At 41.1% G+C, this 22,582-nt stretch overlaps 3 protein-coding genes across 6 annotated transcripts in view; 1 reads left to right on the top strand and 2 right to left on the bottom strand.

Annotated features, from left to right (window-relative positions):
• Positions 1–1,136: 1,136 nt before the first annotated feature.
• LOC110980395 (uncharacterized) lies at positions 1,137–8,142 on the bottom strand. 2 transcript variants are annotated; one of them, XR_015426051.1, is made up of 6 exons: positions 7,561–8,137; positions 6,439–6,705; positions 5,708–6,175; positions 5,119–5,468; positions 2,392–3,959; positions 1,137–2,099 (listed from the first exon to the last, which is right to left on the bottom strand). XR_015426051.1 is itself a non-coding variant. In XM_087139477.1 (3 exons), the coding sequence occupies exons 1-3, from the start codon at positions 7,857–7,859 to the stop codon at positions 5,704–5,706; spliced, it is 1,038 nt and encodes a 345-aa protein (XP_086995603.1). In that variant the 5' UTR covers positions 7,860–8,142. The 2 variants fall into 2 exon arrangements, 1 of the variants encoding a protein (XP_086995603.1); XM_087139477.1 differs by lacking the exons at positions 1,137–2,099; positions 2,392–3,959; positions 5,119–5,468 and having other exon boundaries at positions 5,704–6,175; positions 7,561–8,142.
• Positions 8,143–8,276: 134 nt separating this feature from the next.
• Positions 8,277–22,582, top strand: part of nubp1 (nucleotide binding protein 1) — a 37,636-nt gene continuing 23,330 nt past the window's right edge. For all 3 annotated transcript variants that reach the window (XM_022237022.2, XM_022237021.2, XM_087139478.1), the window contains exons 1-7: positions 8,277–8,393; positions 10,667–10,771; positions 12,097–12,230; positions 13,106–13,207; positions 14,008–14,098; positions 14,665–14,819; positions 16,300–16,410. In XM_022237022.2, coding sequence (XP_022092714.2) covers positions 8,282–8,393; positions 10,667–10,771; positions 12,097–12,230; positions 13,106–13,207; positions 14,008–14,098; positions 14,665–14,819; positions 16,300–16,410 — 810 coding nt within the window. In that variant the 5' untranslated portion in view covers positions 8,277–8,281. The remainder of the gene's footprint in view (positions 8,394–10,666; positions 10,772–12,096; positions 12,231–13,105; positions 13,208–14,007; positions 14,099–14,664; positions 14,820–16,299; positions 16,411–22,582) is intronic.
• LOC110980389 (uncharacterized) lies at positions 15,931–22,001 on the bottom strand. Its single transcript, XM_022237020.2, has 3 exons — positions 21,535–22,001; positions 21,078–21,301; positions 15,931–19,056 (listed from the first exon to the last, which is right to left on the bottom strand). Exons 2-3 carry the CDS (start codon positions 21,276–21,278, stop codon positions 17,377–17,379), a joined length of 1,881 nt encoding a protein of 626 aa, XP_022092712.2. The 5' UTR covers positions 21,279–21,301; positions 21,535–22,001; the 3' UTR covers positions 15,931–17,376.

Here is a 22,582-nt window from a genome sequence, read left to right as displayed (position 1 = left end):
TGTGATATCGATGCCACATTTGCGTTGCCCGGATTTTCCTTTCTCGATTAAAAGTATATTTTTTGCTCTTACAGTTTCCAACATAATAATGGATTTCATTGGAAATAGTTTACAACACAAACAACACAATATGCAAGGTTTTCATTGTCTGCTGTTGGCATCCGGGTAATGCATTTAATATGATCAACTTTCACCACCCAATTATTGATATGTAATCGATCCCATCTGCCGTCCAGGTTTTGCTATCAGCGTCCCAATTTCTGCATCCCGTCACTGCCAGTCTTCACGCCTTCTCTCCAGCTGCTCAACGATTGGCGTCGCCAGGATTTTTCCAAGGGGGGCAAACCATTTTTCCCTATTGGGTGGGGAAATTATGAGAATTGATCATTTATGATAAACCCACGGAGTTTTATCTCATTTCCTCACATTTATTTCTTTTTTTTTCATTCTTTTAATGTTTCCCCATTTTCCGGGGGGGGGCAAGTGCCCCCTCTTTCCCTCCCCTGAGGCACGATATATTTTTTTTCTTGATTTTCTTCTCGCATAGACGAGAACTATTGCAATAGCCTGTAATCGGTGATGTGTCGCAAAATACAGGCGTTTCACAATAGTGCGCGTGGGTTTGCAACGCGTTGACCAACCACAGTGCGCGAAATCTGTCGACCGAATGCGCGTTTGGAAAGGGTCGACAGATTTCGCGCACTGTGATTTCTCAACACCTTGCAAACTTTTGGAGGCGCACTATTGTGAATCACCCGAATGATGGAAAGCTGATCAGGCAAAGAGAAAAGGGCAACGGCTGGGGTGGGGGGGGTAGTCCTCTAGCTGTGTCCTTTACCGCTGTGTAATGGTCCGCACTGTCCAGTTTTCCCGTTCTGTATGACTTTCACAAAAGAGCAGTTAAACAGCAGAGATATTTTATCATTAGCAACGACATACCTTCGGGAGATGAACATAAATTTCGTTCCTCGGTGATTCAGACTTTTCCGGTTATGAGAGTTGGTCTCTTAAGGTTCAATAGATTTTACCGAGTACCGAGTCTTAAAGGTGTGCACGGTCTACGACAATGTCTCAAAAAAGTACCGTTTGGGGATAACTATATATCAAGAAGACGCTCTTACGAGGCAAAGTAATCATCACATTTTCTGTTCCTGTTTTGGTTTAATATAATATCAGTAAGGGAAGTTTCTTTTCCTAGTTGTTACATGTAAAATTTCTAAACAAATATCTGTGCAACTCCTATCCCAGTTCACCTACGGTCTAGGTAAGCCTGACAGTTCTTGCAAGCTCTTCAGAAAAGTTACTTGAAAAAATAATACCGACGGAGGGTAATTTAATGAGATGCTGAAGACGTATTATGAGTTTGGTATTTTAAAATTATTACTACTAGAATCAAATTGGTTGTTACTGTTCCATGTGGTAAATAGGTGTATACTGTTTCAAAGAACACAAATTACGATCAAATTTGTTCCCCCATCCCGGTTGTAGAGGCAATTGTTTGGTTAGTTTAATGTTGTTCATTGATAGTTTATTTGCTAAAGTGAATTTCTTTTTAGTCAAACAAGTCGAAATTTATAACCATTTAATGTCATTAAATGCCCAATCTCATTTCCATTATTCTGCATAATAATGTCGACTTATATGGTCATGAACCAAACATAGCCGAGTAAACAAACTTTTACGAGAAAATTCTTAAAGCACATTTTTTCAGCCTGTACTGCCTATCGTCCTCTTGAGTGCAGATTTTGACTCACAGATGATTTTCTGGCCATCCCGTTCCAATTAATTGTTATTTCCTTTCTACCGTTCCTCTCAGATGTTGGTGTTATACGACTGTCTCGCTGCAGGGGCGTTTGTGGCAGGGTCGTTGCTTCTATCATTTTTGGACTGCAGACTGGATTAATGAACCAGGCAACAAGGCAGCCGTTGGGAGTGTTTCAACCAACCACCAGCTCCCTTTCGGCGAGCCACACCGATCATGTCTGCAGGCACTGCTATTCTTCCATTCTGCTCGGATGAATGCGTTCCTGGTGCTTGGACCTAGAGTCCTGGTGAACAAGGCTGCCAACCGGATCGGTGGACCAGATATGATGGTAATCCTGAGCAAGAAAATTCAAACAAGGATAAGTCTTGGAATATGTATTCTTGCCCTGTACAGGGCAAGTATTTCTAATTATTACGTTTTCAAGATCTTTTAGGCAAGATGCAAGGTTTAAAGATCGTTTCGTTGGTGTCTGAAGTTTTTCTATCATATTTTTGCTTTATTAAATTCACAATAGATTTCAACAGTTAGGTGCATGAGGCAATATGTGCAGCATTGTCTATCAGACTATCCGCTCAGTTTACTGTAGAGTATCTCTTTGGGTCATAGGTGATGATAGGATATATGACCTGGTTATGTGTCTATCTGCGACTCTCTTTTCCTGGATGTGTGGGTCAAGAAGATGATCCTCTGTCTTCCTGAAATGCAGTAATGTTAGACTTCAGTGTCCTCTTTCACTCTTCCTTCCTCTGGAAGGTGTTGTATTGGCTTCCTCTCCTGATGGCCTCTCCTCGGGATGAAAGTACAGTGCTTCTCTTCTCTGTCCTGGGATGGGGTGTACCTTTGGTAGGAATGCATCTCCATCCTTGACCTTCTTCCTGATGGACTCCTCATCAATCCTTGGGGCTGCGAGTCTTTGTCAGGTCAGTGTTATTACGGATGACAGGATCAGGGCATCACATTTGGTGGTAGAAGCACGGATTTCAGTTTGTTCTCTATGGCGATATGCCAAGGTAAAAAATAAACCAAAAGCTTTATCTATGCAAGTTTTCCAATGTTGTGTTGAAGTCATCACAATTACTTTAATCTTACATTTTTTTAATCTCTCTCTGCTCTACCTTGTAATTATAGCTGTACATGGATATTATTGTGACAAATAAGGGACCAGGTCATCTAAAGGCGTTTGCTTTCTGCCTTGTATCTGCCATTCATCACCCCTTTTTCATGCTGTAAATAACTGTGCTTCATTATATTCTTACTGTGATGTGTGAAACTGAATAAACCGAGCCAAACCAAACCAAGTCCTAAGCTGTTCACTGAACTGTGACAAAAGTACCCCTTTGTTATTGCTCACCCTGTTCCAAACTGGTCTTGTGAAAGGACTTGTGATGGACCAAACTATAACACTGCACGTTTCAGTAGTTTTCCTATTAAACATGCTATTTCAAAATATTCATTTTGATCAGTGCTTTTTAAAGTACGAAAATACTTTCATTCAAGTTATATTACCGCTAGATCTCCTAGTTTCAAGGTGAATTTGAAAGTGTTCAAAAATGATCTGATTTCCTTTTGCCAAAATCAACTTATATTTCCCGCTCTTACCATTATCCGCTTTTCTGTTCATACCCGTCTTAAAATATGGCCCCTCTTTTCTGTTGCAACCGATTCTGCAGCGCAGTTTTTCTATCTTAAATTAAGTCTCACCCCGACAAATATTGACATTTTTTATTTAACCCCTCCCCATTTATTACTTCTCCAGAGACTATGCAGTTTAATTTAATTTACTTTAATTTAATTAAGTGAACCATTTTGCCTCTTATTAGATTGATGTGTACTGAAAAGATTATGTTCCTTCTGATGGGCTCCTATTAAAATCTACTTTAGTGAGTAAAAGAGAAAGAGAATAGTTTGGTGGATTAGAAGTAAAATTATACCTGCTGATTACCCAGTCTGATGAATAGAATGCTTTAAGTCCTGTGACAAATAATTAATCTTTCCCTCGTTAGGCTTGAAGTATCTGTTAGTTATTCTATAAAACTTATTTAAATGACAAATGCACTCTTGGGAATGATTTCCCCCTTTTTTAACAGACAGGCTGCCTGTTTTTCTTTCTTGGTCTTTGCTGATTTCCAGTGTCCGATCAATCTTTGGCTGATCCGTGGTCCTGATGGAGCCCTCTGTGTCTCAGCTTCACACACTACATATCAAAGTGAAAAATTCACTAGATAACATGTCACACACTAACAGTAATGCTAGATTACGACATGATTACTTTGAAACTCCCGATGGTAGATCTTGAAACTAGTTTTACAAAAAATTAGTTGAGAATAGTTTTTTCCACTGTACATTTATCAAACAAATAAAATTAAACACAATAACTTTGCTGTATACAGGTCTTGTTATTGTACATTTAAATTGCTGTTTAACTTGTAACATAATGTACCAATCACCAACTGTCAGGGTGCAATCCACCAAATCGTATTTCTGCACACAAGCTCAGTAATATTTTGTTATCCCATGGGATTTTTACGAGACAGGCCATAATCAGGACGCGTTATAGAAATATTTCCATCAATCCCGAATTTAGGACTAATAGTTTCCAGTTTGGGGTATTTCTTTCACAAAAAGCCCCATATCGTGGACCTATTTTGGATAGAGGCGGGCGGCTACCGCTTAGTTTTACTGCTATTTTGGGGGTATCTTTGTTCAAAGGCAAATAAAAAACATTTTGAGGCTACCCCCATGAAATTGTGATGAAAAGTGATCTTCTGGCCATAATCTTGAATTTCCAGTGAAAAATGGAGGCCAACCTCTTCACATGAGTCAACAGGTGGCACTATTTTGGTCCGATTTTGCACTGTTTTCTATGGGTGCGTATTGGTGTAGTGCAACCCTCAATGTTGAAACCAAGCAATTACAGACTTAATGTGTGAACTAAAATGAGTTTGTTAATTTGAGTACACATGGGCACTAAAGACCTCTCTCAGGGTGCAGCCATCTTGCTTTTCTACTATTCAAAGCAAATTTACCAAACTGAGGCTGGATGGAAAAATAGTCTGTTCCCCTTTCATCAATATGTGAAGTTGTATTACCTTGCCAATGGGTGTATGGGGAACAAGACAAAAATGGCAGCCTCATGATATAGGTCTATACCCAGGACTTTATCTTCTTCACAACAAATCAAACTTTCTTACCAGATCTATTACCCATACTTAGTTTGATGAGCATAACTGGGAAGTTGTGACAATGAAGTATTTGTAGATTTCTATGGTATCCCTAATTCTGTATGTTTACTTTTACTATAATTTTCTGTTCATTTATTTCTCCGCACACTCCGGTAAGAGACAACACCTCACCTTGGTGCATCTGTGTGTTGCTGTATCACCAGCCAATGAATAGTTTGACCAGTAGAACGACGATCACCTTGGTGGAACAAGATTTCAGGATGCCACTGTCCTGGTTGTGTTTTTGCCCCGAGTCTTCAGGAAGGGAGAGGTCCATAGGCTGGTAAGTCTGGTAGACCACCAGTTAGCCACCAAACGATGGTCATGGATACACGCTCATCATGGGTTACCACTTTGATTAATGCCACAAGTGGCAACGTAGGGCACAGGGCCGGGTCTGATGAGGGTCTACTGGGGTGGCTAGAGATCTCTCTTAGGAAGACTCAAAAGGATCCGAGGAGCGTGGCTTGACAACGATGATTCTGTACAAACAGTGGTCAATATGGCAGTAGAAATCAATTAGAGCACTTTTTGATAATCAGGTTCAACAGTCATTCTAAGGAACTAATTTATAATACTTAGACTGATCAGCACAATGACACATTTTTGATAAGTTGAATAAATTAACTTCTGGTATTCTTCCAAGCCTTTCAAAATACTTTCTGCCTCACTCTGGAACACACTTGATAAGGCTGAATATACCTCACAGAGCTTAGCTCACCTGTGGGTCCTTCTGTATCCTGGGTCTTTGTAGGTCTGGATGCTGCTCTGTCGTTCAACTGGTGTTGGCTGGCTGGTGTCTGTAGCCAAGCCAGCCCCATGATAGGTGACATTCCTGGGCTGGCTTGGCAGCTGGGCAGCTTGGACCACAGACTGGGACTGGGGTCGATTACTAGACTGGCCTTGCCCCTCCCTTCGATGGCTTGTCCAGTCTGTGATGGCCCAAGCTGCTGGGGAACGGGGATCCAAACCCGGAAGTAATTGGCTGGGCCCTACTGGTTTTGAAGAGGCACCAACTCCAGGTGGGATGCTGCCACCGGAACCAGCAGTGCTGGCCGAGGAGGTATCTTTTTCTGTCTTCAGGGGGGAGACCTTGCTGGTGTACCTCCCTGTATATGTTTCTTTGACTGACCTCCATCGGTCCCACTCTCTGGTGCTGCCATTTGATAATTCCTGGGAACTTGGAGATCTGCAAAGCAAGCAGTGTGGTGAAAAATTACAGAATGTTTAGCGGCACAATTTACAGAAATTAGTGAACAGAAAGTTAATTGGGCATAAAACCCCTTTTGTAGGAATTTACTACTTAGAGGTAACATTTTTCCCAGATGGTTTTGCTATGATAAACAAAGCCTTTCCACATCTTAATGAATGTAATTCTCATTAGTACTTCATTATTGAGTTCCAGAAACTAATTCATTTGAGACTAAGAACATAATTTGAAAATCGGCTTACCCATTAGCAATGGCAGTCTCATAAACGGAACCTGCCAGTGGTTTGGGGGCACCTGTTCCCTTACCCCTCAACTCCCTGAGGAATCTACGGACACGTTGGACAAGTCCGCCTTTCTTGGCCAGCCCAGAAGGTCCTGCTGTCCCCTTTTTGTCCTCTCCTTCCCCAAATTTGGGAGTTGAGGACAGGCTTCCAAATAGATTGACCATACTTGGTGACGGTTCTGTTTTGGCACTAGAGCCGCTTTTACTGTTGTCACTCTTCTGAGGGCTGTCAGTATTCACAATACATGTATATGTCAATATACAGAGAACCATACCACTGATATGCTACAAAGTAATCAAGTGAAGCAGATGTTTGCTTTTTTTGTTTGTAATTCTCTTGATTTTGTGCAGATTTTTAACATAGTTATTGCAAACAGAAAAATTCTTTTATGTTGCTGTTTATTAATTACATTTCAATTTCTTTTGGTATTTTCCATTTAAACAAAAAGATTAAAAATATTAAAACTCTGATTCACAAATGTTGTCAATTAGCTCTGCTGATTGTACTGTGGGCAATTGCTTGTGGGTATAATAATTTGAAAGAATATGACACTCCTTGAAAGCTGCTTGAAATTTATTACTTTTTTTGGTAACCTTTTTTACATTCCTTCTAACTGGACGATAAAACTAATGTAAGGCCTAGCTAGTCCTTCTATCTTCCTGGTTGTTATTTGAACCTTCTGAGACCTAGGCCTTAGCTATAGGCCTAGGCCTTTTTTTTTTAAAGCCAGCACCAGAATTAGCCTCCTTGTCTTGGCAAGGGGCCCCAGGCTTTATTGTTAGTTTTACTCTCTACATTATTCACTAGGCACAGGTGTGGTAGGCCTATTAGTAGTACTACCTTAAAGTCTATGAGGACTGTGAATTTAAACATTTCTTTGTGCGTGCGCGTGTTTTTAATCATCTCCAATGCCTAAGTTTCACATGTAAGTGAGCTTATACACTGTACATAGGCTAGGCCTATATGCACAAGACAATGCAAGTTGGCATCCTTTGACTTGTGATTTTTTTCGTAAAATCTTAATTTTAAACTGGTTCCATTCACTATCTTCAGTGATATTTGCCACCCTTAAAAACTCACCTTGTCTTGATCTGCACCGTGTCAATATCCACCAAGTCTGCGGCATGACCTCGCTCCAAAGCATCCAACGGGTCGGTTACCTTGGTTGATTCCCGTCGGAAAATGTTCATCCGCCGGCCCAGCAACTTTTTCGACCCTTTTCCTTTCTTTTCTGGCCCGGTGCTAAATTCGGCTCTTGTGGGCCGCTTTTTCCCCTGCCTTTTCTTCGACTTCAGCTTCCAGGTCGTGCCTGTAGGCATGAGGGGAGCGCCCAGCATCGCCGTCGGCAAGGCGACTTGCTGGTTGATGTTATCAGACATGTTTCAATGTACAACTCACTTTGGAAAACCGATGACAGAATTAACGCAACGAGCTGAGTTTTGTGTCCATCGAAAGTTACTAGCGCTTAATTTATGTAAACAAAACAAACATGTCTCAGCTCAGCGCGCATGCTCCCGCAAAAGTGTGTTCAACTCTGTGTTTCAACGAACTTGAACTTTGAAGTCTAGCCAGAATGTAAATTTGATGCAATCTTGCACCATGAATTATAAACATTTTCAGAAACCTGTTCAAATACTCGTATGCTTGTTCTGGACTCTGTCATACGCAATACACAGAATCTGGGAATTCGACCAAGTTTTGCCAAAGTTTGGAAAACTTTGCCCGGTTCGCGTGTTCGGTCAAATGAGGGCGCCATATCACTTTCCACCCGCTATATACTCAGTACTCATCAGCTCGACTCATGATCACTGGCATGGTTAATAATAGCAAAGATTATATAGCGCCGCGCAGCGCTGTACAATCTTTGGTAATAGTAGTGATAATGGCCGACGTACCTGAAAACGCTCCTGAACGTAAGGGCTTTTAATAATCATTTCAGTGCTTTTTTTGTTCGGGAAAGGGGTTTTGAAAATAACTTACACCAGCAATAGGCCCTAGGTGAGCCCAGGGGTGCATTTAATAGCGCAGTAGGCCTGTGTAATGCATTGGAGCAATGCTTAAATTTCTTCGTCACGTTAGCATGCCTGCGTGGCTAATAACTAGTCATAGTCGGGTACGCACTGTTACAGTGTTAGTTAGCACTGCCATAGCATTGCGTTGGTTACCGTTTAAATTAAATTAACCAGTCATTTATCATTTTTATGCAGCATGCAAATTATGATAGGTTTAATGTTTCTTAGAATTTCAAGACCGAAGGCTAACGATATTCTATAAAATTCACTGGGGTTTGGCTGCCGTCAACATGTCATTTTGAGTCCAAGAATTTAGATGCTACAGTCAACTCAAGGTAATTCTGTAGGCCTAGTTTAAACTAAAACTGAAAGCATTGCCATGACTTCGAGACTGAGTCAATGGGGAATCGGGTTGGCGTACGCATGGTGGTTCTTTCCTCTCCTAGCCTTGAAGTTAAAGTTCCACCTCTGCAGTCTGGGTATGATTCCGGGATCAGTCACCATGTCATGCATGTGGATTGAGTTTTTACTTCCTACCTGACTCTGGGGGCTTGACCCAGACTATTCTACGATTTTCCTCCCACTTCTAAAACTGTAACTGCTTAAATGCTTCTCATTTCAATGTGCCTGAGTTTTTAAGTACTATATCATGTGCCAACTTCACTATGAAGTGGGCGCATCTCTTGGAAAAGAAGATGATTTTCACTGCCAAATTAAGAATGGTGAACATAACTAACGTCCGTGACGGTGTACTATAGTGTAGGCCCCTGGCCCTGGTCACCAGGTCCCTTAGGTAGGGCCTACACGTAGGGCATATATTTCACGATTTACTGTGCTAACCAACCTAACTTGACAATAAGTGGTGAAGTTAGGGCCTGTCATGTCTGCTCAGCATAATCTTGAATCTTATGCAACTTCTTTGATAGGCCCATTTCCTCCTGAGTTGATTTGCTTTTGTATGAAATCCATTTTTAGGGCAATCAACTCAGGAGGGAGTACAATAAATTTGTGCACGAGTCAAGATTGTGCTGAACAGACCTGTCATGCCTTAGGCCTACCTTTTAGTAGGCGGTAATATTTGGATTCCAGTATTCTGTTAAAGTGAAGTGGAGGCTCATTGATATGCACACTACCCATCATGCACCAGTACCATGATTCAAGCCCAGTACTGGTTGTCCATTTTTTATGCAACTTTTTGTTCTCTTGTTTTTTGGGGGTTTTTTCAATCACATGTCATGCTTACTTTCCGTGGATGTTTTCCCTTTTTGCCGATGTAGGGTCATAACCAAGGTTGGTCTATACTAATCATGTTAATCAGAATTGAATATTTAATCATGCTAAACATCCTTGAGGAGGATCAAAGATTCCCTGACTGTTCGTTTGGAATGTTACAGCAGTCGTTCAACATCAAATTAGCTCTTGTCATTGTGGAAGTATTTTCACTTTTTTCTTTCTCACAACCCTGCTGCAAATCTCTTGGCCAAGCAAGTTTTTTCATTACCCCATAAAAACAAACCCTGATAATTCAGCAAAGACTAACTTTACAACAAATATGATTGGTTAGTAAAATCATCCCGTTTCGATTTCTTTGGTGTGACGTACATGTATGCCTCTCGAGTGACTGTGTCAGTTTTGCCATAATTTGTTGCAAAACTAAAATGCAGTGTAAGCGAAGTTAACCCATGAAGTTTCTTGTATACCACCTGGAATGCATCTCAAAATACCCCCCCCCCATCAGTTTTGGGTTAGAAACTGGGGGGGGGGGGCACGTCGCTCAGAATATAATGTTACCCGGTACATCGTAATCAGGAATAAGTCGCTGAGGCCGTTTTACGTGATGGCCGAGTAAAGTGGGGATGTGGGTTAATGTTGAAAAAATCAATATGGCAGTTTCTGTATATTTTGGAAGTGTACATGTACGTATGAAAGGTTACCATCAACACAATTGTAATGTGTGCCATTTGAAAGCTTATGAAATTCTCTTTCTGACCATGTACATAATTAAGTCTGTTTGGGACTTATTCCTGATTTTGATGTACCGGGTCACATGTAAATACTGTCAATTTCAAGGATATTGACTTGGAGAAATCAATTCAGCATTCACATAACAGATTCTTCAGTAGTAAGTGTACATAGATTAGGATTGTTTCCTCTCTTGGTGTGATTTTTTCCAGACTGCCCAGGAACACAGAGCGATTCAGCCGGCAAAGTCTCGGCATGCCAGGGCTGCCCCAATCAGAACATATGTGCCAGTGGGCTGCCCAGGGCACCTGACCCTGGTAAGGTTTCTTGTATACCCAGCAAGAAATGAGACCGAGGGGTACCCCCCAACATGTCCAATCCCTATATACATTCCAGACTATTGTTACTTAACACATCCCCCCAAGATGTCTGAAAGGAATTCCCCAGATTCCTGCGAGACAATGACCAACACAAAGCAGGGGGGGTTCTCTCCGTCTCAAACCTTGCTGCATATGGTTTCTTGTTGAAAAATTCCATGAATGCCAAGTTCTTTAGTGGTTTGACCCTTGTCAGGTTTCTGATCATACCACCAGCACTAACCTAACTAACTTGGCTTTTCTGTGCGATTCATTGATGAACTGGGAGATTTTGCTTTGGAAAGGAAAGTCCAAGAACCATTGTAAACTGGACAGCAAAAGAAACTTGCCACTTCTGTCAAAGCCCACACATAAAAATGCACTCCATAGAAATAAACAATTTTTGTACACAGGTATGCTGCAATACCCCTTACTAATTACATGACCAAATGCAAGTGATTATCTTTATAACAAAGAAACAATTGACTTGTATAGCAACTTGGTTACTGAATCAAAAGTCACAGAATGTAACAGAGTGAGCCTTAAGTTTTACGCAGAAATCAACGTCACAGGACGAAATAAAGAAATCATGATCATTACTTTTCAATAATGTGTATGCATAGTCAGTAAGGATGGCATCCCTATACAGAAACCACTCATGCACATCATTTTGACAAAACAGGTGTTCACTTTGTCATTGGTTGTTTAAAATGTTGTCCATTCATGGGTCATTTTTGCTCGATGGAGAGTGCTTTTGTGTGTGACTTTTGATTCAGTAACCAAGTTGCTGTGCATGTCAATTTCTTCTTTGTTATAAAGATAATCACTTTCTTTTGGGCATGTGATTAGTAAGGGGTATTGCAGCATACCTGTGTACAAAAATTGTTTATTTCTGTGGAGTGAATTTTTATGTGTGGCCTTTGACAGAAGTGGCAAGTTTCTTTTGATGTCCAGTGTATTATAAAAGAAAAATAGGTCCAGTTACATGGTTATGCCCATATCAGATGATACTGACCTACTTGCAGTGTTTGAATATTTGTTCAAATTTGCCTGCTATATAAATGATACAGCTTCTTCAGTGCACTTTGCCGCCAGTGTGGTTGAGCACAGTGCTGTACTCTTTGTACCCAAGTACGTGTTACATTTCTTGCAACGAATTGTCTACAAAATATGGTGGAATTTGATGCATTTAACAAGACTTGGGTTAATTTATGTCACTGATTCTGTCATCACATACATGTACATGTACGTATGTCTTTGGCCTGTGTCCTCTACACTTTCTACAGCCATTGAGGAGATCCGTGAACGAATGTCCTCGGTCAAACACAAGATCCTCGTACTTTCAGGCAAAGGAGGGGTGGGCAAAAGCACGTTCACAGCTCACCTCGCTAGGGGTCTCGCTAGAGATGAAAGTACTCAGGTAAGACCTCTGGTTCCCAGTATAGCAGGTCAGTCAATTTACCAATCTCCTAGCAATCTGCTCAACTACAACGGGGAAAATGGAGCTTAATGTTGTATATATAATGTTGGCTTTTTCCATATCTCATTTTTTAAATATGCATTGATTAGGATGTACTCAGATCTTATTGTTTCAACTCTGCTTCATACAGTTGTACTTGAATATGCCAACATCAGTGTGATTCGAAAGTGATATAGTTTACCTAGGGATAATGCTTGTGGGTTCATCACGGAAGCAATCTCTTTTAGGAAGGAGTGATGGCTCTGTAAAGAGCTGATGATGAGAAAAGGTTGCAACATTTCAAGCTGCACTCTCTGTTCTCTTCCAGGAAATGGTTTTGATCATTCCAAGTGTGTGTGAGCAAAGTTGATTGAACGACCAGTGGTTCAAAAGTAACTCTGCCGCTTAAATTACTCATTTTGCAAGGGTGGGTCATAGTTTGCAATCACAGTGCAAGCCTTTGAGTCAAGATTGAAGCCAACAGCAACATCATTTCCCATCTTGTTCGGTTAAAAACAGAGTTTTTACAATCAGCGCTTGAGTAGGAATGTTACATTGGTCAACAGTTCTACACTAATTTCAAGAAGTCAGTTGGTATTGTTAACATTAACGTGTATCTCTTTCATCGACTTGTCAGCTACATCCAGTCCTTGGATCTGTAGTGTTTATTATAGTGAGATTTCATGTCTTTGGATCACCATTACATTTAAGCTGGTAGTCCACTGAAGAATTGAAGTCAGTTTAGCTAGAAAGCTTGGCGAAGGTGTCAAGTTGAGTCTTGTCCTTAGGGGAAAACTATCAGTATCTTCACAGCAATTGTTTCCACTCAATGACAGGTAGCTGTTTTAGACATTGACATCTGTGGTCCATCCATCCCGAGGGTCATGGGCTTGGAAGGGGAACAGGTTCACCAGAGTGGGTCAGGATGGTCACCTGTGGTAAGTTGATCCACCATCAGAGAGATAAAGGCCACATCCAAGCCAGGCGGTGCTCACTACAGCTAGGGCTATGCACTGTAATACATCGGTGGAAAATCCTGAAGCCATAGCCATGCAATAGTAGATCATATTTGCCCAACATCTGTCACCTGACTTGCTAGGCCATAGTCCTGGTTTTGACAACCAGTGGTTTGCAAACTGAAGCTGGTCACTACAACAAAACAAGAATTTGGGACAAATCTCTCCCAACTTCTCAAAAAATTATGATAAAATTATGATAAATATTATTAGCTCTAAATGAAAATAACTTCCTGCTGTAAGATTATAAATGCTTTTAGGGCTAAATCCACCATTTTCCATGATTTTTACACACACCCTGTGGAGTTACCCTGATGGAGCAAATGTACATAAAAAAAAGGTTTAACCAATTGAATGAATTGAACTTTGTCCACCTGCTCAAATTGGCAGTCAGTGTTTGTAAACAGCGGAAAGGTCTGTTTTGAGCACATTGTCCTGAGACATAAAACGGGGGATATCAACCCCCAGCCCACTTCACTAATGACAGACGGTCTTTCAAGTAACCCTTCAAGAACCATATTTTCATGGATTGACATGGTTTCTCTCTCTGAAATTGATGACAAATTGTGGTTCTGTAAGAGTTGCAGAGTAAAACTAGTGTCAGTGTAATTTTCCAGAAAGTGTGCATTTTTTTCACTTCATGCGCAATGATGTTGGCTGTCGTCGGCAGATACATATGTTGAATTCCTTTTTTTTTTGTGAATGTCATTCATTTTGTTTAGTACGTTGAAGACAACCTGAGTGTGATGTCTGTTGGTTTCCTGTTGAGTAGCCCAGATGATGCTGTCATTTGGAGGGGTCCAAAGAAAAATGGTAATAACTTTATTCACCGATATGTTGCATGCGCATGTAGTGCATACGTGAGACCAGTTGTGGTCATGATTTGATTTTGTGTCCTTTGGGGACAAAACGTGGAGAGCGAATGCGCAGACCCAGTAATGATGTTTCGTGGTACTGTTATGTTATGAACATGCAAAAATAGTGTGTGAGTAGATAGTTAAAAACCTCTGGCAGAAAAGATCCCCAGGAAATTTGTCAAGCATGCTGTCATTAATCCCAGAATCCCGTCACTGATGCAACGTGACATTGTGCTTTGCATTATGGCGCCATGAAATTCTCAGATTTGATTATTTCCCAAAGACTGGAGTTAGTGGGTGCAGTTTCAAAAGGGCCTCTGTTATCACGTCCAACCGAAGATCCTCTTTCAATTTCTTACTCACACTTACAAGATTCGAGGGGCAGAGAGTGTAATTATCCTCCTCGTAGAATGACCTTGCACGTCCCTTTCCATTTCAAATACAAAAATATGAAAAGGGTTTGAAAGTATGATTAGGTGTCATTTGCTGAGAGTCTCTTGTGCCTTCCTGATGTTATTGCAGGTCTTATCAAGCAGTTCTTGCGAGATGTAGACTGGGGCGACACGGACTACCTCGTTGTAGACACTCCACCTGGGACGTCCGACGAACACCTGTCTATTGTACAGTACCTCAGCTGCACCAATGTGGATGGTGCTGTGCTTGTTACGACACCGCAGGTAAGAACTTCAGTTTGTTTAACCCATGCAGGAGCGTCACCTGAGTGAGCAGCACGTGAAAGCTCCGGGAGCTTTGAGAGCACCTGACAAGCATCCACTACTTGTTTCCTAGTTGTCAGGGCCACACAGAAGTTTGACTGTAGTTTTTATGGGAGGAAAACAAGCAGTGTGTTTAGTTACTTTCCTGGCACTCACTTTTGAGAGCAGGACTGCAAATGATGTGACGCACATGATTTCACGCATTTACTTAGAACTGGCCCAAGAACCCAACCCATGTGAGCTGGTCATTTGAAGCAAACCACAAAAGAATGCAAAACGATGTGTGTTTGATGTCTAGCTTTTGACCAGTCAGATATATTTGAACCACTTCCTGCCGGGGCAGTTATCAATGTTGATGATGCTGGGCTGGGATATTTATCATTTTTGTCTGTTTTTTTTTCAAAATTCTTTAAAAATTCCTATCTTCAGTTACAGGACACTTACAAACATGTGAAGGACTGTAAGCGTTTTCCAAAATCCACACAGACAGATGAGATGGTGTCCACATGCCATCAAAATGATCACTGTTCAAGTAATTACTTGAATTTTTGAATGAAGAATGTAAATTATTAAAATATCTTGGTGGCCTCAGTTATGTTCTTTAGAATATCTGACATCATGTAAAATGTGACCAGAACAGACTTTACCAACCTAAATGGCCTAATAAACAATGAAAATGTTGACTTGAAAACTCTTCAGTGTTACTGTCGCATACATTTCCATCAAAGAGTTTCCGAAGGGGCTCACAACAAACGTTCTCGTTTTCTAAAGAAATATATCCAGGAAGCACGCAGTCATGAAAGACGCATTGTGTTGGCTACTGTCAGACAACATGAAGCAAATAAGCCAAATGCTTTTCTAAGCAGTAATTTTCACAATGCATCCAACATCGCTTTTGATGTTCCTTGCAGAACGGCACGTTGTCATCTGTGCAAATAAGATCAAATGCTGTAATAACATCAGTTGACCTCAAAGCAGATTTTGTGTAGAGTGTTATTACGGCTTCCGCCACAGTTCCCTGACTACCTGTTTTTGACATGAAGATAATACATTGCACTGTTGAAAACAATTATTTCTCCTTTATTTTATTTATGTTTATCCAACAGCACATTTAATTAACAATTAAAAGGAGGGTTATGAGTGGCAGCGATAAAGACAGTGAAGACATGTGTCCAGCTTTAGGGTGGGAGGAAAACCCTGGACAAATGTTCCAGGAAAAAACCACAGCATGAGGTAGGGACTAAAAACCCAGTCCACAGAGTCGGGATTCAAACCTGGTATCATAGAGATGAAAGGCCAGGAAAGCACCACTACAACCTAACTCGCCCAAAATAAATTCTCCTTGTAGACACTGGTAAGCAGTGAGCAAACTTCTAGCTGGTTGAGGAATAAGAATTTCATACCAGTTTCTCATAGCAAATGCTTCATTGTGAATTTGCAGGAGATCTCTCTGATGGACGTCCGCAAAGAAATCAGTTTTTGCCGCAAGGTCAATCTGCCAATCCTTGGCATTGTTGAAAACATGAGTGGCTTCGTCTGCCCCAAGTGCAAAGTGAGTACAATTCAAAATTTTCCCTCGCTCATTAGCAAGTAGGAGGGGGCCAACGAGGACCAAGGCAGTCTCCTCCCCCCCCAAAAAGGAGCAAAATTTTGTTGCTTTTGAAAAGCAAATGGAGAAAGGAAATTTTTGAGACCGTTTCATTTTCATTCCTTCAAAAGCGTGTTTAAAGCCCCGAGACTTGGCGTCAGCCCCTAGTAGGCCATAAAAGGTTTCATAAAAAATTTCCAAATTTTTGACCCACCACCCAAAGAAAACATCACCCCCCCAAAAAAAAAATTACTTTCTAGATCCGCCTTTGTCCTGTTTTCTGTTCTTTTGATTTATATGATGTCATATGGTAAAATATTGTTATTTCTTGCCCGTATATCCATTTGAGAGATTCTGGTGAACAGGATTGTGAAAAGCACTCTATATGTTTGCAAAACCTTAATTTTACTTCCTTTATAACATCGAAATGCAAATGCCCTTTTAAAAAGTTTACTTTGACTTTCCAAAACTTTCACTTATTGCCTAAACTAATTGAACAATTTCTACACATTTTCTTCTCTTGTCCTCTCAACTTAATCTTATATCCACACGTTACAGCTCAATCAAGCAATCTAAAATTCAGTTGGCATCTTTGGTAACTACAACAGTAAATTCACAAATGCACACTTAGTCACATTTTAACCACATGCATGTACATGTACACTGTAATTTTCTTATTGGTTCATGTATTTATTAAAAACATTTTTTAAAATGTGTCTTCAGATGTATCGCAGATGCCTTGTTTTCCCACCACCATTGCTGTATGTAAGAAATACATCAATTATTAATAACCAGGTTTACTTGTACGGTATGTACATGTGCCACTCAGCTGTTGCTCATCTGTCAGTCACTGTTTTTCTTCTTAATGACAGCCTGAAGTTCCGTTACGATTAAAATTTGTAGTGCATTTTACACACCAGTCACCACCGGCTACTGATGCTTAGGATCGGAGGGCAGGTACCATTCAACTGCTCTCTCAGCCCCAGTCGGTGAAGTGAGGCTCCTGGCATTCACTCGAAACTGAAACGGCACCAGTCTGTTGATCTCCTTCCGGAAGTCACGCATTTGCAGCCCCTCACACTTCATGGCCTCCTTGAGAGACGGGATGTGGTCCAGCTCCGGGATGTGTAAGCTGCCAGCCATCATGTTTGCTCGTAGATATGCCAGAAACCAGTGAGTGTTGTTGAAGTACTCAAGCTGGTTGGTGATAGCCAAGGGGCATAAAAGCTCCTTCCCTGTGTCGTCTTTGCAGAGCTGCATCGTTGCTTTGGTTGATTCTTTTATGTCTCTGCCCGAGTGTTCATCACAAACATTTGCCTCAGGTATATGATATAATATCCAATTTGTTGTCTCAGTAACAAGCGCAGCATTCTTGTTGTTTGGATTCATCAGTGACCTGAGAACTCGAAGAAGCTTGCGGAAGCCAACATAGTCGGCAAGGTTGGATGTGAAGATTCTGTCAAACTTGGCCATTTGGAGGGCTTGGTGGTGATGTGGGATGTCAAGGAAATTGGAAACCAGAATATGAATGTGTAGCCTGCCTTGAGCAAAGAGGGTCAATGTTTTCTGTAGCTGCTGGACCACGTACTCGTGGTACATGGCGATGACAGAAAAGTTCTCCCCTACGCTCTTCTTGACTTGCAGACTGTCCCAAGCTGTGAAAGGTGTGAAATTATAAAAAATACAGTAGACAAAATCCAGAGATGTTATACCTTCACTCACAATTTGCAGGTATCTTCCTGTAAGAGTTGGATTGTTGAATAATAAATTGCCAGTAGAGCTATTGCTGGGAAGAAACAGGCCGTGTTGGAACCACTTCTTTAAATAAATGGCCTCATTTGGAGATAGTCTTTGATAATAGAGCCTTAATTGGTGGTCAAGAAAGGGATTCAGTGCCAGGGCAGCCTGTCTTTGTTTTGTGAGATTAATCGAGGAACATTTTGTGCGATCACACTGGAGGGAGCACCATCCTTGCCAGACCTTACGGAGTTCAGTGAGGTCCTTGTTGCTGATGAGCACGGACCCTCTCGTGGCTTCTTGAAGGCTTTCAGCATCAGCTTGGATGAGTTTCTCCAGGCTGGTCTTGATCAGGTCGTAGTCACTCTTGGAGATGTGAAGAGAATACCAAATTGTGGCCAAGCTGGTGGCAATGCCATCACTGTCTGAATGTCGAATCATCGTGTAAAGGAACAGGACATTCCTAGCCATGACGTAACGGTCCCAGTCGTTCAGCACAATTGACAGTTTTCCCTGGTACTTCGCAGGCAATGAGGCAGCCGTCAGCACTGTATTTCGCAGATCTTCACATCCTGCTGAGAGGATGTTGAAGTCACGTGCTGTCTCTTCTTCGTTGATTCCATCTGCCCATTCATTCTGCTCAAGCTGAAGGAAATCACGTGCCATCGTGCTGCCAAAGTAACAAGGATTGTCCATGCTTTGTTCACAAATTTGGGTGATGTCATTTTTTGCTAGTTCGGTGTACCGCTCAGTCAGTTTTTGAGACAGACCTGTAATCCTTTCCTGGATGCCTTTGCAGTCCGCCTTGTGAGCTGCCCAGTTCTTCCTTTGGCATGTGGCATTACAGTACCAGGCATTGTTGCATCCTGAACACTGCAAGTAGACAGAAGTTGCATTAGTCACTTTAGGTAGTTTCCAAAAATAGATCATTTTGAAAGTCTTACCTGTTGAGACTGTCATTGTCCTGTATGCTGTAGAGCATTGTTGGAGGTCTGGAGGCTGGCCTCAGTCTCGAGGCCGGTTTTTCAAAGCCTTGGCGTTGGCTTCGGCCTCGCAACCCAATGACTCAGACTTGGCCTTGGACTCGGAATCCTCTGGACTCAAAAAAAGCAGTCGACGCCAGTTCAAGGCCGCCCGTTTTTAGTCAGTCTTCTCAGCTTTTACTTTTCCCCGAAATTTTATTGTGACAAACTACTTGCGACGTGCATGGATCATTTTTATGTACAAACACATGGTACTGCACCCGGACTCGATGCGGCTTAATGGTTTTTTGCTTCCAGGGAACATTCTTATTTTCATTGATTGCTGCGTGAATACGGGCGATCCACCAAGAGTTTGCCATGCGTTGGCCAATCACAATGCGCGAAATTTGTCGACCCTTTCCAAACGCACAGTGGGTCAACAAATTTCACGCATTGTGATTGGCCAACGCGTGGCAAACTCTTGGTGGCGCACTATTGTGAAACGGCCGTATTGGGCTACATGTACTCTTTGAAAGTGCACTGTTATTTTTCGACGGCCAGCGATGGGCATGCATATACGATGGCCGGTCAACATGACAGTTTACATGCGATAGTTTCGCATGTGCCACCGTGCTCAGGGTGTGTGGACGTGGTTAGCATAAAGTGCTATTTTTTGTGCTTTTTCAGAAAGATTACATGTACAATCGTTTTCCTAGTTCCAGATTTTTCCTAGTTCCGGATCATTTGAGATAAAAACCTTAATGTACCTCTGTTGTGCTGTTGTTCAGCTCTACATTCCAAGACTAGTTCTGCTTGAAAGGTGAAATGTGGGCTTCTTGGTGTACAAAAATTGATCTCAAAAAATTTCTAGAAAAGAAATTTTGGCCAGCTTTCCAATACGCACTGTGACATTTTTTCATTAGTTCATATGTATTCTTATTTCTGAAATAGTTTTCTGTAAATTAAGAAATTCTTCATTAGAAAATCAGCTTGTTACAGTGCTTCTGGCTGCAAAATGGATGTTGCATGAGATTACTTTGTATTTGTTAAAAAGTGTTTGTCGCGATCTGGAACTGATTAAACTGATCCAGAACTAAGAAAAGTGTCCTCGTCACTTTCGTCGATCCTGTAAGTCCAGCTAAGATTGTGGAAATAATTCAGTAGTATCTCCAGCACACAAGGCCGACTACTGACCACAATTCACCAGAATTTGAAGACATGTAGCTGCAATCTGACTGAATAATTTTTGCGATCTGGAACAAGAAAAATGACTGATTATCATTTTTGGAAGCACTCCTGATTTTTTTCTTTTATTTCTTGTTGAAAAATAGCTACATTCACTCACAAATTAATTTAGTTGCTGGACTTTTTTGGCAACCGTGCAACCATCTGTAAACTGTCTTACTTTTTTGGGGGGGGATTTATAGCCTGCATTTAAGTAATTCTGTCCTTTACCCTTGACCCCTAAGGAACCGTCTATAGACTGTATTTGTCAATGGAGGTGCTGCATTGTATATGGCATGTACAGTATTTCACCTGGGCTTAGAAAATCTTAAAAATGGTTACTAATTTATACAGTGTATGTGACTTTAATTAAATTGCTTGATTCAGATCAAATAATTTAAATCACGATTTTCTTGATTTTGTTGAAAAGAAAATGAGTACAATTAAATTTGCCTGCCAGGGAATAGAAAATCTGATTTAAATACAGTAAATTCAAAATGTGTTAAATAAAAAAATAAAGATCAATTTTTTAAATAAAAAAATTGCCTACCCTGACCATTGTACATTTGAGAGCATCATTAGGCACCGAGTAGGTAGACTAGTAGATACAAAAATAGGTAAACTTTTCTTTGGGATTGATGGCTGTCAATTCTGGACCAAGTTCATTGCCTTTTGGCATGTTAATGTGTGGTTTAGAGATTCAGCTACCTGTTTCAAATCTCCCGTTTTCTTGCAATAACTGCAACTTTTGGGCCCAAACACCTGACATTCCACGGCACCATGCCTGACGCAGTCATGTTTCTTGCACGGATCGCTGCAGTACACAGCCTTTGGGCAACGATCACATCTCACAGCGTGCTCTGGTAGTGATTTCTCACAACGCCAGCAGTGGCCTGGTTTGACATCCATGTTTATCACTGCTTACCCCGCAGCTGGAAATATGAAGAGAAGTGCGTATGTACTATATTTAGCCTTCATGTGTATAGGTTTAAGGCCTGTGGTACGATACCAGCTGTTGTCAGAGCAGTTTTTGCCGAGTTTGAATCCGTAGTTGGTTTTGAGTTTTTCCCTTCTTCCAAAAATCACAAAATCATCCTCTTTTAAAATTGAATCGTGTTTTAAAGTACAGGATATGTCACTCGTGATTCCTGGCCTATAAACTCACCTTTAGATATTTGCCTCTTGACAGTCTATGATGTAGCTGTGCTTGGCACAAGATTTTTGCCGGTTTCCGCCTTGAGTTGACCTCTTCCTTTTTGAGAGGGTTTTTCTCATTCTCACAATGTCACAGCTTCACTCGGTTGCCTATTTACAGTATTTTATTCCCAGGGAATTACGAGTCCATGTACTTGTATTTCTCTTTCAGGAAATCCCAGCGATGAGAAATACTTGTCTGTGAATATGAACTTTGTCCCTCTCCCTTGGGATACCAGTACATACATTGTACATGCACCAATAGATCTGTGTACTGATGATGATGCCACACTTGTGTGTGCTTGTGTAAATGGCAATCAGTGGACCACTGGCCCTCTCTGGCTCCATAGGAAAGTGCATGTGTAAACAGAGTGTTCTATCATCAGTATATCGGCCTGTCATGCCTGTAGAGGATTTTCAGTCCTGTGATTTTTAAGGGTCACTGTACAATTTACACAGATGTGAGCGGAAACGCATACTTTACCAACAGAAATACCCAGATTCAAAAGTGCGCCCGCCTTCACGTACATGGTACATTTCCTAAAATGCTTTTGTCTGTCATGTTACGTCGCATGAAAAACCTCTACAATTGGCTAAGTAAGTGTTAAAGGTGTGTTATAGAGTTTGTGTGCAATGGCATATCAGGCTGTTTTGGTTCCTTTAAATTATGTTTTGATAGTTTGTTCTGGTATATGTACATTTACAATTAAAAAAAAAAGGAAATTTGAATGTTTTGGTGAATGGTGAAAACTAGCAAGCTTATCTTCAGACATTTGGAGAGCCTGAAAGGGTAGGTTTTCCCCAAGAATTTTACACCTAACCATGCATGGGTACACAAAGAATACACGCTTTCACCTCGATTGCTTCCCCTGTCTATTCCCCTGTCTATCTCATTCCAAAAAATTCCAACAATGCGAAATGCCAATGACAGTTGTGTAGTTCCCATTTTGCATGTACATGGATGGGGTGTGTTTTCAATATAATGTGTTATTTTTCTCCGTACTTTTTGTGCAATGAGA

This window comes from Acanthaster planci, linkage group LG07 (assembly GCF_054643075.1).
Source record: "Acanthaster planci isolate LZ-2023a linkage group LG07, COTS_SCS, whole genome shotgun sequence".
Taxonomy (NCBI): domain Eukaryota; kingdom Metazoa; phylum Echinodermata; class Asteroidea; order Valvatida; family Acanthasteridae; genus Acanthaster; species Acanthaster planci.
Note: the sequence above shows the minus strand (reverse complement) of the source record. Positions and strands in the feature narration are given on the sequence as shown.